General features: G+C 38.6%; 1 protein-coding gene across 2 annotated transcripts in view; it reads right to left on the bottom strand.

Annotated features, from left to right (window-relative positions):
• KCND3 (potassium voltage-gated channel subfamily D member 3) overlaps positions 1-17168 on the bottom strand; it is a 472663-nt gene that overhangs the window by 23810 nt on the left and 431685 nt on the right. For both annotated transcript variants that reach the window (XM_075853874.1, XM_075853872.1), the window contains exons 5-6: positions 15306-15407; positions 5808-5900 (exon numbers count right to left, since the gene is read on the bottom strand). In XM_075853874.1, coding sequence (XP_075709989.1) covers positions 5808-5900; positions 15306-15407 — 195 coding nt within the window. The remainder of the gene's footprint in view (positions 1-5807; positions 5901-15305; positions 15408-17168) is intronic.

Raw genomic sequence — 17168 nt, 5'->3', positions numbered from 1 at the left:
CCACGGAGTGACAGTCGCGAGCCGCCTGCAAATCGCGGGCTATGCACATGTCCGCGGCCATTATTTTCAATGAGCCCGGACCACAGAACACGGCCGTAATAAGGCTTGCCCGTTCTTTCTGTGGTCCGGGCTCCGGGGCCATGCACGGACCGATAAAACCACGGTCATGTGTATGGCCCCATAGGAATGAATGGGGCCGCAATTCTCCCGTGGATTTTCGGGGGAATTGTGGCCGCAAAAGCACGTTCATGCTCATGCGGCCTTTGTGTTAATATTTGATTGGTGGGGGTTTGTCTCCTGGCACCCTGATGATCAGCTGAATGAAGAGGTCTCATTTATTGACTCAGGTACAAACCCACACCAAACAAATATTGATGGCCTATGTATAGGTGAAAGACGTCGCAGCGATCATAAGTGACTACTATGGTCCCCTAGAGACAATGTTTTTAGACCTCTCTAATATTGTTGTGTGAGTATGCCAGGCTTTTTTCTTTTTACTAATAGATTAAGTATAGACTCTTAGCAGTCTATGGCTTTAACCCCTTCCCGCCGCAGCCCTTTTTCAGATTTTCATTTTCGTTTTTTCCTCCCCACCTTTCAAAAGCTGTAACGTATTTTTCTGTCGATATAGTCCTATGAAGGCTTGATTTTTGCGAGACGAGTTGTAGTTTTGCATAGCACCATTTATTTTGCCATATAATGTACTAGGAAACGGGAAAAAAATTATTTGTGGGGTAGAAAATAAAAAAAACAGTGATTCCTCCATGGTTTTTTGCACGCCTTTTTTACAGAATTCACTGTGCAATTAAAACAACATGTTATCTTTATTCTGCGGGTCAATACGATTACGGCGATACTAAATATATATATAGTTTTTTCTATATTTTACTACTTTTACAAGTAAAAACCTAAGTGTAAAAATGAAAATTTATTTTTTGTCGCCAAATTCCGAGAGCCATAGCTTTTTTATTTTTCCGTCAATTAAGTGGTATGAGGGCTTATTTTTTAATAATACCATTTTGGTGTACATGCGATGGTTTGATCACTTTTTATTTCATTTTTTGTGAGAGATTAGGTGACCAAAAAATACAGATATTGGCGTTTAGAATTTTTTCTTTTACGGTGTTCAACGTGCGGGTTAAATAATGATATATTGTAATCGTTCAGACTTTTACGGACGCGGCGATACCAATTATGTTTATTTTTATTTTTTTTACTATGCTCTAGGGGGAAAATGGGAAAAGGTTTTTTTTTTGAACGTTTAATCTTATGAACCCCAAAATAATACCAATAATTATTTTTAACAATTCGTTTTTTTCTTATAGAAGTAGTAAAACATGAAAAACGGCATAAATTTGGTAACGCAGTAATTATATTGACCCGCAGAATAAAGTTAACATGTCCTTTTTGCTTTTTACATGTAGTTTTTCCATCATGGCGAACGCCGTAAAAACAAAACCCAAAAAACAAAGAAGGAATCTGCCAGTTTTCCAGTACATTATATGGTAAAGTAAATGGTACCGTAAAAAATTACAACTTGTCCTGCAAAATTCAAGCCCTCATAAGACTATATTGACGGAAAAATAAAAAGGTTATGGCTTTTGGAAGGTGGGGAGTAAAAAGCGAAAATGAAAATCCGAAAAATGGCTGCAGAGGGAAGGGGTTAATATTCATTCTATACAGAATATATCACTTTTGTAACCATATTTTATGATTATATTCACGTGGCACATTTGTTGCTGAAATTTCTGCGAATGTCTCATACATCTAAATGGGGCCTATAGATGCGCCCACTGCAGAAACATCCACATTCAGATTTATGGATTGATTTTAAGTCACAGAAATGTCTATACTTATAGTTCTTACATTCTTTTCAGAAGACTATTTTTTAAATAGGGTTTTAAACTATGCTGTTTTCTGTGAAATTGCAAATGAAATAGTACAATTTAGATTTTTTTTTAAATGTTATTTATCATCAATAAACAATACTGCATGTACAGTTACCTGCACTCTATGGGGCATCCTGGAATAGCTCTTTAAGGAAATTCTACCTTGGAATATTTGAACTGTTGACTTTGCATCTAATATTTTTAATATCATGCCATAAGATTGGTAGAAACATTAGTGGTTGAGATATATAAGGTGAAGTTCACATTTGCGTTGGAGGCTTGTTATGAGCCTCAGTCGCACAAATGGTAAAAAAAAAGGACAGAAAAAATAGTGCAGCATGCTGCGTTATTTTTTATGGTAAGATGACGGACGTCATGACAGAAATTCTATGGAACCGATAAGAGTCAGTGGGTTCTGTTGAGTGCCGTTGGTATCCATCATGCATCGCGTCGAGCACTTCCATTTTTTTGTTTTTCTGTTTCTATGACGGAACAGGAAAATAGAAAACACCTACACATATCTGAACCAAGATTAAAGGGGTTGTCCTGGCATGGACAACTGATGACCTATCCACAGGATAAGTTATCAGTGTATAATCAGTGGGGGTCTGACATCCGGATCCCGCACCGATCAACTGCTCCGGCTGCCTCCGAGCACCGGATGTCAATGCCAGAATAAGATGGCTCCAGTCACAGACTAGTGGCCGAGATGCAGTACTGAAGCCCTCCTCCTATTCAAGCGAATAGGAGCAGAGTTGCTGTTTTGCAGCATGGCTGCTATGCAGTGGTCGGGGACATCTGCTTCCAGCTCTGAATAATGCATAACGGTAGCAGCTGATCTGTGTGGGGTCCAAGTGTCGGACCCCCACTGATCATATACTGATGACCTATCCTGTGGATAGGTTATCAGTGGTCCATGTCTGGAAAACCCCTTTAAGTGTGACCTCATCCCAGCTTTATTGTCTAAAGGCCCTGATAATAAAGTAGTGGCATTGTCATTACCAGCATATGACTTGAAGAAATAATTATACTGTACAGGGAAATATGAGTGCCAAAATGCTCTAAGAGCTTGTTTACCATTCAAAACTGGGAATTGTATAGCCTTATTATTCCTAGCAACAGAATCTTAAATGGACAAGTAAAGCCCAGCTCATTAAACAGCTTTCGGAGCTGCGCTTACTAACATATTTACCATTACTTTTTCCATTTGGATTCCCCAGGCATAGTCGTATTGATTACTTTGCAGCCAAATAAATGTATTCTGGTGTGTTTAAAGGGGTTGTCGGGTTTCAGCAAACTAATGTTATTTTCTGCACAACTAAAAGTTAGGCAATTTTCCAATATAGTTTTTGTATTAATTCCTCACGGTTTTTAAAGTCTCTTCTGGTTGTTATTTAGTAGGAACATTCATTGTTTACTTCGAGTGGATAAAATATCTGTCCATGGTCAAATGATTGACACACAGGGGGTAGTAAATTAGAAGATACAGCTCTGATACACATACTGTAACTGTAACAAGCCGTACACCTGTGTGTCCATCACATGACCATGGACAGATATTTTATCTACTGGAAGTAAACAATGAATATTCTTACTAAATAACAATAAGCAGAGATCTTGAAAACCGTGAAGAATTAATGCAGAAAGTATATTGGAAAATTGTATAACTTTTAATCATGCAAAAAATAATTAATTTGCTGAAACCGGACTACTCTTTTAATAATGTATAACTTACAGATGTAGTAGAGCTTAATTTGCCATCAAACTGTTTCTTTTTGCCCTGTGGCAAATCAGCAGCGTAAGGGCACGGCCAGACGTGGCGGAATTTTTCCGCTGCAAATGTTGGTGCAGATTTGGGGCAATTACGCAACGAATCTGCACCAGCATTTGCATATTTGTCAGGTAATTCAGACGTTGCAGAAAACACAGCGGACTTGCCATAGATTTCAGTATTTATATTGCAAAGTCTGAAATCCGCAATGAAATTCCGCTTCTTCTCCACAACAGTCAGTGCATGCTGCGGAGGGAAATTTCTGCACTGCAGCCTATGGTCCGCAGCGGAGTTTTCCGCAACGTCTGAACTAGCTTCCCTAAAAATGTATAGAAACAAACGTAAAAAACGGCCGCTGGAGAATTCCACTGCACTTCCGCCACGTTTGGCCGTGCCCTAATACAGTATCAGCAAAGTAAATACGATTTCAGGTAATCTCATCTACACATTGGAGAATTTTTCTGCATGTAAATTGACCTGCGGTGCGGATTTAAAAAAAACGCAGCTTGTCAATTTATCTTGCATTTCCATCTCAGAATTGTAACTAAGTTTATAAAAAACATGAACGATCAAGCACGATCGCAGCATCTAAGACGTTATAAACAAGGGGACGCCCCCCTCTGACAGCTCGTCGCCCCCACTCCCGCAATGTGATTGGGGGGCGCCAATGGTTCTGGCAGGGCTTAACAGGAGCCTGTAAAAATTACAATATACTGCAATACAATAGCATTGCAGTGTATTGTACCAACGATCTAACGATCGCTGGTTCAAGTCCCCTACGGGGACTAATGAAATGTGTAAAAAAGATTTTAGTAGTGTAAAAAAAATAAAAAAATTAAAAGTTAAAAAAAAAATCTTTTCCGATTTTCCTCTGAAGTAATGTAAAAAATAAAAAAAAACTATAAAATTGGTATCAATGCATCCGTAAGAGTCCAAACTATTACACTATAGCATTATTTAATGCGTATGGTGAATGCCGTAAAAATAAAAAAATATAAAATGCCAGAATCGCAGTTTTTTGTCACTTCATATCTCACAAAAAAATTGAATAAAAAGTGATCAAAAAGTCTCATATAGCCCAGAATGGTACCGTTAGGGTATGTTCACATGACAGCGCAAAATACGTCTGAAATTACGGAGCTGTTTTCAGGAGAAAACAGCTCCTGAATTTCAGAAGTTTTTGCAAGTACTCGCGTTTTTCACGCCGTCTTTTACGGACATAATTGGAGCTGGTTTTCATTGGGGTCAATGAAAATGAAAAATGGCTTCAATTACGTCCCAAGAAGTGTCCTGCACTTCTTTGACGCGGCCAAAATTTTACGCGCCGTCTTTTGATAGCGACGCGTAAAATGACAGCTCGTCTGCACAGTACATCGTAAGACCCATTGCAAGCAATGGGCAGATGTTTGCCGACATGTTGGAGCCGTCTTTTCAGGCGTAATTCGAGGCATAAAACGCCTCCATTACGTCTGAAAAGAGGTGATGTGCACATACCCTTAGAAATTACTGCTCGCCCGGCAAAAAATAAGCCCTAATATCGCTCAATCGATAGAAAAATAAAAAAGTTATGGCTCTGCGAATATGGCGACTTTTCCTTGTAAAAGTAGTAAAACATAAAAAAAAACTATATCAATTTGGTATCCCTGTAATCGTATTGACTGGTAGAATAAAGTTAACATGCCATTTTTACCGTATGGTGATAGCCGTAAAAACAAAACCCCTCAAAAGATTGAGGAATGACTGTTTATTTTCCTTTTCCACCCCACAAAGAATTTTCTTTGTTTCCCAATACATTATATGGTACAGCAAATGGTACCGTTAAATTCTACAACTCGCCCTGCAAAAAAACAAGCCCTCATCTAGCTATATTGACGAAAAAATAAGAAAAGTTATGGCTTTTGCAAGGTGGGGAGGAACAAATGAAAATGAAAATCCCAAAAATGGCTGGGTCCTGAAGGGGTTCCGTGCAGATTTTAGGTTAGGGTTAGGATGCCGGGCTAGCAATACTAAATATGTAGCTCTGTATGAAGTCCTAACTAATGATTACAATATAAGAGTTCCACTTCATCTCTGTGACATACTGTACGGTGATATAGATAACGGGAGTATACATGTAGCATATTGTCTTCGGCCACAGTCGTACTTACAGTTGTCTTTTCTAAGCAGTGCAGCAGGTGGTGGTGTTGACTTTCTATCAAGGAAGCTGATTTTCCAATGTGCGGTTCTTCCTCAGTGGAGCCCTACACAGAGACAGAGATTAGCATTAATGTATTTAATAAAACCCACTGTGAAATAAGGGATTGCAATGTTTCTGAGCTGTGGATAGTCCGGAGTACTGGTTACTTTTCAGCTGAATATACCTGATAATCCTTCCTAACTGGTTCCTTCCACTGCTCATAAAGAAAAAATGTCCCTATTATAAATACAATGCAGGTAGAAGTTGTCAGGATGGATTTTGTAGTGATGAACTTACACAATGAGTGTATTGGTGAACTTTGTACTTTGTTTTTGCCACTGTTGCACCACTTGTTTCAAAGGTTGTATTATATGGATTTGTCATAGGCAGTAAAGTTTTTTTTTTACACTGGGCAATTATCGGGCAAATGATCGTTCATAGAACGCTCGTTGCCGATAATTGCCCTGTGTAAACAGGGCAGCGATCATCTCCTAGTCGTATCATTTTAAAAAAGTAAAATATTATCGTGTGGGCAGTACATCTCCCAGGGAGATGTGCTGCCGACATGATAATAGTGTATGGGGACGAGTGATTGGAGTAACGACCGCTCGTCCCCATCCATAGCTCGTTATGACAGGAGCAAATGAGCGCCTTCTCGTTGATCGGCGCTCGCTGCACTGGCCAAAATCGGCCGGTGTAATAGGGCCTTATGAAACGTTCACACTTGCTTTATTGATCCTTTTCCCATGATATTACCCATGTATGAGCTAACAATTATTCTGGAACGTAATCTTAAAGGGTCAACCCTTTATTTATTTTATTTTTTTTACTGAAATCTATACTGCAACATATTGGGACAGGTTTACTAATGTGTCTGCACCCAGAATGTGTCGAAAAAATGTGCCACTATTTCATTTTAGAACAGATGTTTTCCCCTCTCCAGATACTTTAAAAAAAAAAAAAAGTTCCAGAAAAAGGAAAGGGCTTAATGAAAAACTGCCATGGCTTAAAATGCGCCAAAGATCTGGCACAAAATTCTGTCACAAATTAAGCCAAATCAAAGGTGGTGAAGGGCCCAGAAAATCTAACTAGATGCAACAAATTTATCGTACAGCATGCACCACTGTGATAAATTTGGTGTATCGTATGACTGCCTGGTCTAAGTTTACACTGTCTAAAACTTACACGGCTTAGTAAATCTACTCCACACTTTTATTATCTGTTTTTATTTTATGAGTGTATATATTTTATTTTATTTTCCGTAAATTTTTATTTTTTGAAAAGTCATACAAACCTTATTATTTTCTTTTGCTTTTAAAATGAATTATGCAAATAGCAAGAAAACACAGTAATGTAATCAAACTCCCACCCCTACCCTACCCAGACCAGGAGGAAAAAAAAATACCCCCAAAAAACACAATATATAACATTCAACACATCATCCTTCTGTATTAAGCCATTTAAACCATGGCTGCCAACATTCCCATGACTGCATTTTTTGTAGTTGGGTATAATACCATTTCTCATGGAACATAATTTGATACACAGAATTCAACCATTGCTTTTCCGATAGCCTTTTGTGGGAGAACCAATTACTGACTATGGTCAAACGAGCCAGAAATAGCAGTTTAATTATTATTTTTAACACCAACTTAGCCCTCTTCATCCCCAGGTACACAATTCCGCACAGTGTGGTCCATTTTTCAGGCATAGGTAGTTTCTATTCGTTTTAGAATTTCCTCCCAAAATTCAGATACTTTTGGGCATTCCTAAATCATGTGTAACACTCCAGCCCTTACTAAGTCACATTTGTGAATGTATATATATATTTTTTACAATTAATTCTGTTTAACCATCTTGGTGTAAAGTATAACAAGTTAAGAATAAAAAATGTCTGTACTTGATTATGGGGCAGCCATTTTGCCTGAGCTGTTGCTTTAAACAGTAAACAGCAGTTCCAGAGATTTGCTTTACAGCAGTCATCTGAACGCTAGAGAACTTAGTCAGGAAACGACTCATTGACTTCTGAGATTGTTGTGGGCATGCTCTGTGTCACGTGCAGAGGTCACTGTGCAGGAAGGGGAGAGGAGGTGAGCTTGCACTATCACCTGTTGTGAATGGTGTGATCCTGTGTTATCTGTCTCCAGCTTTATAATAGTGCTGTTTAGTCCCTCTTACACAGGCCAATGATCGGGCAAATGAGCATTCATATGAATGCCCATTCCTGATCATCGCCCTGTGTTCATCGGCTGATCTGCTCGTTTATGTGGCCTATAAAATGGTCGCTAGTCGGAAGCACATCTCCCTGTGTGAACAGGGAGATATGCTGATGATCTGATGGAAATGTATGGGGGCGAACAATAGTAGTAATGATATCTCGTCTCCATACATAACCAATCGACGAGCTGTCGACTTGATTTACAATTTTTTTGCAATGTACAATTTTTTCAGTTAATTATATTATCCATTAGAATAATAGAGAAGTATCTTACTACAAAATTTTAAAAGTTTGTTATGGCATCCTCCATTTCACCATTTAGGTCTGGAATATTTTGGGCGTTCCAGGAACAGACACAGTTCAGCCATTTTAGAAATTGAATGGCTAAAACATTTTTTATTTGTTTGGCCATTAACGTTGTTTGCAATGTATTTTTTTAGACTGATGCAGGTTTCTTTCTTTCTTATTTTTAAACACACAATTATGGCTTTTTTTTATAGAATTGTTAGTCTTAGTTTGTAAAAATATAAAAAAAAAAAAATATGCTTTTTAAATTTTAGTTAATTGTTCATGTTTGTGTTCGTCATTGTCTACCGTTAATTTTGATATATGTTACTTTAGGGTAATTGAGTAGGGACTAGCAGTATAGCAACAATTGTTGGGGGGGGCAGTTGTTTTAGGGAGGGGGTTATTTTCTGGCTATTTTTTTTTAAATACATTTTTTCACTATATTTCTTTTTATAGTCAAAGGACCTCCCACCTTAAAGAGAACCTGTCACCTGCCCAAAAACGGCAACTGACATGTTAGTTAGATTGTAAGCACCTCACAGACTCTGCCGCTTTTTATTTTTTTGTTCTAGCCACTACCGTTCCTGAGATATCAGTGCCGTTAGTTCTGGTGTCCGATGTGCAAATACAGCCTTTGGCCCCATGCACACGAACGTAAAAACGCCGGTAATTACGGCACGTTTTTACGGGCCCATGGACTTCTATAGGCCACGGGTACCTCCCCGTATGCTTACGGGAAGGTGCCCGTGCCGTTGAAAAATATAGAACATGTCCTATTTCAGGCTGTAATAACGGCACGGGCAGGCCCATAGAAGTCTATGGGGCTCCCGTAATTACAGGTGACTACGTGTGTGCACCCGTAATTACGGGAGCATTGCTAGGCGACGTCAGTGAATAGTCACTGTCCAGGGTGCTAAAAGAGTTAAACAATCGGCAGTAACTCTTTCAGCACCCTGGACAGAAACTGCCGATCACAATATAGATGTACCTGTAAAAAAAAAGACGTTCATACTTATCCAGAATTCCCTGCTTCTTCCTCCAGTCCAGCCTCCTGGGATGATGTTTCAGCCCATGTGACCGCTGCAGCCAATCACAGGCCAATCACAGGCTGCAGCAGTCACATGGAGTGCCGCGTCATCCAGGGAGGTCGGGCTGGATGTCGAAAGAGGGATGCGTCACCAAGACAACGGCCGGGTAAGTATGAATTTTCTTTTACTTTTACTGCGGAAAGGGCTGCCCCTTCTCTTTATACTGCACTGATAGAGAGAAGGGGCTGCCGATTAGTGCAGTGCAATTTTGCAGCGAAAACCTTTAAACACTGGTGCAATACGGGTCGAATACGTGTGACCATGGACCCGTATTTACGCCAGTATTTACGGGAGGAAAAAAAAATACGTTCGTATGCATGAGGCCTCAGACTGTCAAGTGGGCGGAAAACACCTGTCACTTTATATCGGACACTAACGATATCTCAGAAACAGTGGGGGCTAGAAGAAAAAAATAAAAAGCATGAGAATCTGTGAGGCACCTGCAATCTAACGGAGATATCAACTGCAGTTTTTTTGGGCAGGTGACAGGTCCTCTTTAAATTTAAGATGGGAGAAACCTGTGCCAATGTATACTGAGGGCATGTTCACATGGCTTATTTTCAGAATGCCTCCAAACATCTGCCCATTAATTTCAATGGGAAAAACAGTGTTCTGTTCCGACGGGGAGTGTTTTTACGCGGCCGTTTTGATAACATTTCCGCGTAAAAAAACGCCCGCAAAATAGAAGTGCATGTCACTTCTTGAGCCGTTTTTGGAGTCGTTTTTCATTGACTATAGAAAACAGCTCCAGAAATGGCCGGAAAAAACACGGCCAAAAACGCGAGTTGCTAAAAAAAAACGGCTGAAAATCAGGAGTTATTTTCCCTTGAAAACAGCTCCGTATTTTCAGACGTTTTTGACTAAGCGTGAGAACATACCCTAATACCCTTGCAGGCGCCTGAAAATATGTTGGATCACATTGTTCTTATTAGAAGTGGATGATAAAGCTGTAGAATCCCAATGTAAAGGTTAGTTTGATAGTAATATATTTTAAGACTGCATGTTTCATAGGTGGCTACTGAAAATGTGCAAAACACCTGCAGAAACCAAGAGTTTATTTTTTAAACCCCCTTTTCTTCTACACAGGATATATTTCCAAGTGTTTGAAAGAAAAACAATGAGTCTCCGGAGTGTTGGATCCAAGGTAGGAAGGAGAGCCTGGGAGTTAATGCACTTCCATCTCTGGACATCCCGTAGCAGTGGAAGAAAACTTGGCTTTCTCGACAGTCTACACTAAACTGTCCTATGAGATCCATTATAGAGTTTATTTCATAGTAGTTACTAGATAGATTCCACATTAAATCTCGAATTGTTGGCAACACAGTAGGAAAGAAAATCCTGCAGTCTCTGGTGATAGGTTCTGGTCTCTCATGTTTAAAGATAGATAAAATAATGAGAAATATACTATTGTTAATGATTCTACTCCTGTTGCATATCTACTGCAAATCCTGAATTAAACACCCACGTTTCGTCTATAATCCCTATGCACTGGGGAATACGGTGGGCACTGTTCATCACTCGGCTTTGCCAAGCTGTGTGTTATGCCAGTTTCTTCCCCATTTGCAGCATGTGTTTTCCTATTTATTTATTTTTACTCATTGTCTCCAATTACTTTCACTGACATTGATTGATTTGAAAAATAAGTGCATGAAAGTGACAACTGGCTATCAATTATGTATATATGTCATGAATGTGTATATATGGGTGCACTCAGGGGCGGAGTTGGAAAAAGTGAGGGTGCCAACAAACTACTCTACCTTGGCCAGGGTATTTAGGTACAAGCATAGGGCTAGGGCACATGTAAGTTATTGACAAGAAAGCTTTATAATCACACCAGATATCAGGAAATGAATTGAAAAGTAAACACTATAGTGCGCAGTGACTATCATCTGCTTATATCATACAGAGGTCTGCATGGCAAATCTAAGGGTATGTTCACACAGCTTATTTTTCAGCCATTTTTTGTGCCATAAACGCCCCATAAATATGGCTGAAAAACCGGAGTTTAAGCCGGCTCATTTTCAGACGTTTTTTGGGCGCGTAAAAAAACCGCCCCACAAAAAGAAGCACTTCTTGAGCTGTTTTTGGAGCCGTTTTTCATTCTGTCAATAGAAAAACAGCTCCAAAAACGGCCACAGAAAACGCATCAAAGAATGTTTGATGTTTAAAAAACGGCTGAAAATCAGAGGCTGTTTCCCCTTGAAATCAGCTCCGTATTTTACAGCTGTTTTTGTTTAGCTCCAAAAAACGCCTCAAGATCTGGCATGCTACTTCTTTTTTACGGAGTATTTTTTTTATTCGTCGTTTTTTTAAAACAGTGGCGTACAAAGATGCCCTGTTTGAACTAAATGTTGTTTTTCCCAATGGGCAGATGTTTGTAGGAGTTCAGCTACCACTTCTCAGGCGTATTTCGGGGCGTTTACGCCATATGCCTGAAAACACAGTGTGTGAACATAGCCCAAGGGTATACAAAATAAGTATTCGGCACACAAAATTGAAGTTTTGAAAATAAATCTTGATTTTATTTCAAGTGGTAGTAGATGCCAGAGGCTTAGTGCAACGTTTCGGTCATACCTCGACCTTCATCAGGTCACTGTGCCGTTCTGGTTGCTGGTATATCCAGTCGTTGGCGCTTCATTAGGGGTGGCGACTGACCCTATTCGTGCACCTACACCTTCTGAACCACTACTTACCTATAGCCCAAGCGTATGTTCACACGCACATGTAAAAACGGCTGAAAATTATGGAGCTGTTTTCAGAGAAAACAGCCTCTGGTTTTCAGCCGTTTTTAAAGCTGAAAAAAAATTTTGAGGCTTTTTTTCTAGACGTTTTTGTAGCTGTTTTTCTATTGACTCTATGAAAAACAGCTCCAAAAACGTCTCAAGAAGTGATATGCTCCTTATTTTTATGCAGCGGTTTTTTACTCACCGTTTTTTTAAAACAGCGCTATAAAAAATCGATCTGAACATAACGCAGTTTTTCCCATTGACTTCAATGGTTCAGATGTTTGTAGGTGTTCAGCTACAGTTTTTTTTAGGCGTATTTCAAGGCGTTTACACCCTGAAATACGCCTGCAAACTCTGCGTGTGAACATACCCTAAGGTTATGTTCACACACTAAACTAAAAACGGCTGTAAATTACAGGGCTGTTTTTAAGGGAAAACAGCCTCTCATTTTCAGTCGTTTTTTAGGCATCAAACATTTTTTTATCCGTTTTTTGCGGCCGTTTTTGGAGCTGTTTTTCTATTGACACAAAGAAAAACAGCTCCAAAAGCTGCTCAAGAAGTGACATGTACTTCTTTTTACGGGGCGTTTTTTTACGCACCGTTCTTTCAAGCGAACGCTTAAAAAAACGCCCCGTCGGAACTAAATTATGTTTTTCCCATTGAAATCAAAGGGCAGATGTTTGGAGGCGCTCAGCTTCCATTTTTCATCCATTTTTTTGGGCGTTTACGACTGGAAAAATGGCTGAAAATAAGCCGTGTGAACGTACCCTAAGACTGCACTAACCCAAGCACATGCACAAGATGTCCATAAAGGGTTAACTAGTGGGTACTAAGTGTGCCCATTATAAAGAAACTAGGAATAACTGCGTTTGACTACCAGCTATATTGGTCAGCTAAAGGAAAACCTTTTGTATGCCAACCTTGTAAGGCTGGCATACAAAACTATATGTACAGATTGCCCCTTGGCTAAAGAAGTTGCCTATTTTCCACCTCACTAATGAGATCTGAAAATATATTTTTTTATTGTATCAAATTACAATTCTAAATATACCTGACATCACAAAGTTTGGTTAAAATATACTGTCCCTATCTATCCTATATCATTTGTTAATTTTTCTTAACTTAAATAATAAATTGTCAACATCCATTGCATTATGTTCAGTATGTGTATGTCTGCAGTACACCATCGTAGAAAGGCGTAACATTAAGTTAAACAATAGCGGATAGGCTAAAAACATTAGACAACAAAGCCCACAACATGTTTCGCCATATTTCGGCTTCTCTGGGATTTCAGGTCTATGGGGAGGGCACACTGTTCACAAGAAACGATAAAAACTTTTGGAACCCTCTTAGATAATGTCAACCAATCGTCTTGCTGCATTGAGTACTGACATCTTATTAAATTTAATGGGAGTGCTAACCAATAGATCTTGGTATATGCTGATATCGGCATCACTTATCGTGTGATCAATAGATATCAGGAAAGTGGACTTGTGCTGTGCCCTGAAAAGGTCAATTATAAAAAGTATCAGAGTACTGTAACTTTATATCGTTTTCGCTTGCTCAGTTAGACTGCTGCATGTAAAACAAAGGACATTGCACATTCTTGTTCGGATAATTCAACAAAAGTGGACTATAACGTTTGCACTTGCACAAACAGTTAAACTGTTGTATATAATGCAAATGCATTGCTCAATAGGGTTAGACATAACTTTCCGAAATTTTCCTTTTTAAAGGCTCTAATCGAAAAGAATTGATTATAATTAATTAATATCAGGACAGAAAAATTATTGTATATACTTTTTAATTAATTATATTTGAATATTTTTGGTAGTTCTTTATATTTAATTGTATTTAATAACCAACTACATACATTTTCTCCAATACAGATATTATTCTTGAGCAAATACCAATATACCGTGGCTTGCACTTTTGGTTCTGTGGTTAGAACTTTTGGTTATTTGCAAGCGCAAACAATTCAGCCATGGTTTTCTGTTACTTTTTTACAATTGTCCTTTTCTGGCAACGGCACAAGCGCATTTTCCAGGTATCTATTGGTCACATGATAAGTGACGTTGATATCGGCATATACCATGGTATATTGGTTAGCAGTTCCATCAAATTTAATAAGGAGCCGGTACTCAATGCAGCAAGACAATGAGTCAACACTATCTGGGAGGGTTCCAAGAGTCTTTATAGTTTCTTGTAAACGGCATGCCCTCGCCATAGCCCCAAACCCCAGAGGATGCCGAAATACGGCAAACCATGTTTTCGGGCTTTGTTGTCTAATGTTTTAAACCTATGGTTCCACTAATTGTTGAGCCTTTCTGCGATGGTGTACGGCAGACATATCGTCTTAACGGTGATCATATACATACTGAACATAAAGCAATGCATGTAGACAATTTATTATATACATGAAGAGAGAAACCTGTGTACAGGTGCGCAACAGGAGGATTATTCATAATTATTTATTTATGATATTTTTTTTTCTTCTGTGACAGGCCTGGGGAGGGTTGTTCTGAAGGGGTGTTGCAGTTTGATGATATTTGATGGCATTAATAATTTCATAACTATGCTTTTTTTTTTTTTAGCTATAGATTATACTATCTTTTCTGTATTTTGTACTTTCCCTTTACTTTTCGTGTGTGAAAAGAAAATATGGGAGAAAAATTCAGCAAAGTATTTCTAAAAAAAAACGAATGATATAGAATAGCTAGGGACAGTATATTTTAATTTGATATAATGACAGTAATATTTTTTTAAAGCTCATTAGTGAGGTGGAAAATAGGCAACTTCTTTTGCCCACGGTACATATAAAAAGACAGCGTTTCCCCTAAATATCTCACCTAGCTCGACAATACCAGTGAAAGACGCGTGCTGCTCCCTAAACTCCCAATTGTTTCACTTTTTAAGGTTCACCTTACAGATGTCCCAGATTTACTTGCCTTTATCTAATGACAGATGCACTTCAAAAAGGTCAAAACAATCAAAAAGGTCAAAACAATTATCAAAAATGAATAAATATACTCTTTAAAACTCAAGCAAATACTGCTTCATTTATATAGCTTGTAATTGTGTTTTTGGGTGAAATGCTATTACGTTATGTCACATAGATAGGCTCTGAAAGGACAAGTCATTGTACATACCACCATTTCCAGCGCCTCATTCAGTAGGCCATTTCTTTTACTGTGCAGGTAGGCAGATGAAGTTCCTGTCTTGGCCACCTTTATCCTGGCAAGTCTAGCTTTCTGTGTAAGAAAAAAAAAGAGATATATTGTCACCATAATATTCAAAATCACCATAATCTCAATGGGCTGTTCATGTAATGCTCAGACGTGCTGTTACAGAGTTGCTTTTTGTAGCTGCTCTCCTCTCTGGCTAATAGATGAGGGTCCCAAATGAGGGACTCCCTTATTAATTTAGAATTTCATAATAGGTGGTTTGAAAATTGGTTTGATGAACCAGACAATCCCTTTAAGTGTATCTGAAAAGGATAAATTGTCATAGAAGTCAACAAGTCTACTGTAATTTATACATTTAGTGCAAATGCAATTTTTTATGGGCCCACCTGCACACCTACATAACCACCTATACAGAGTGCATGGTATAATGTTTTTATCATTTTACATAATGTCCATATCATTAATAAGTATTAATAAATTGTTTGTGAAAGAAGAAAAAGATTTGATATATCCAAGCAGCAAATAATCCTCTCCATCATCAGCTTTAGATTGGTTTGCCCTATAGTGGACCTTATGGGCTTTGTTTGTCCCAATATAAGTACTTGCAATAAAAACATTTTGGAAAAAAAAACAAAAACTCTCCTGGTTTTACTCTCAAGAAAATACTGCCATAATTATTTTTAACAGCCATATTACTAGCTTCATAGTCATCACATTGAAGGGAGTGTCTGCTTTAGACAACCCTTATCCAACCCCTATTAACCAGAGTGGAGATCAAAGAATGGCTCTCCCTCTGAAGAATCCATCACTGCACGGATGACTTATTGATTTCAGTTGGCTCCATCCAATGCTTAATTTCCCCTAAAGTGATTCAAAAGAAGAAATAAGATCTTTCCAGCCATTTGCCACTGTCATAAGTTGCCAGTCCACAGACAATCTGTAAAAATATGGTCTGTCCGTGATTTTTGGCTACTCGTCTTTTCACTTGACCCATGGGGAACCTGGTTAATATGTTCCACCTCTGTGGTTTAAGGGTTTGCACTGTTGCTGTGGAGCTCTGGGGACCTGAGTTCAAATCCAACAAGGACAACATTTTCATGGAGTTTATATGTTAGTCCCACATGCCAAAAACATACCGTTAGGCTAATTGGCTTACTATGAAATTGGCACTAGTATGTATATGTGCGCTTGAATTAGGGAAATACGGTTGTGAGAACCAATGGCGACAGGGACTCATGTGAAAGATTACAATCTCTGTACAGCACCGTGGAATATGTTGGTGCTTTATAAGCAATGCAAATTAAATAATTAAGTAACAAGTATTTTTTCATTGACTAAAAGAAATGGTACCGCACTGAATAAAGGAACAGGCTGGCGTGATAATGGGCTTGAGATTCTGCCCGCTCCCTTGTATCTGATGAGTGAATCAAGCAACAACTATCACAGGCATCAAACAGCACAGCTTCCTTTCAACACAGACCGTTCATTGCAGATAGTGGACGAGTACTTGTAATTTGCCTAATCAAAAGCTTCAAGTCCTTTCTGTAGCTTGTATTTCTGTTGGAGAGGCTGGATCCTTTTTTATTCTTCTCAATCATAAAAAGTAAATACATGAAAATAGAATCTGTCATAATAATATTCGGACACATTTTCTTATGTAATCTTTCTGAGAGCTCGTGCTGAACGCTGCTTCTCTCTCCAATTATTATTAGTTAATTACATTTGGATTTTAAAATGAAGCAAAGTGTTGTAATTGTAAAGGTAAATATCGCCGCTGACACTGTTCCAAGTGGAAAATAATGAGCAGTTTATGAATACTTGGAATTT

Source organism: Rhinoderma darwinii, chromosome 2, assembly GCF_050947455.1.
Source record: "Rhinoderma darwinii isolate aRhiDar2 chromosome 2, aRhiDar2.hap1, whole genome shotgun sequence".
Taxonomy (NCBI): domain Eukaryota; kingdom Metazoa; phylum Chordata; class Amphibia; order Anura; family Rhinodermatidae; genus Rhinoderma; species Rhinoderma darwinii.
This window is presented reverse-complemented; position numbering and strand designations above follow the sequence as displayed.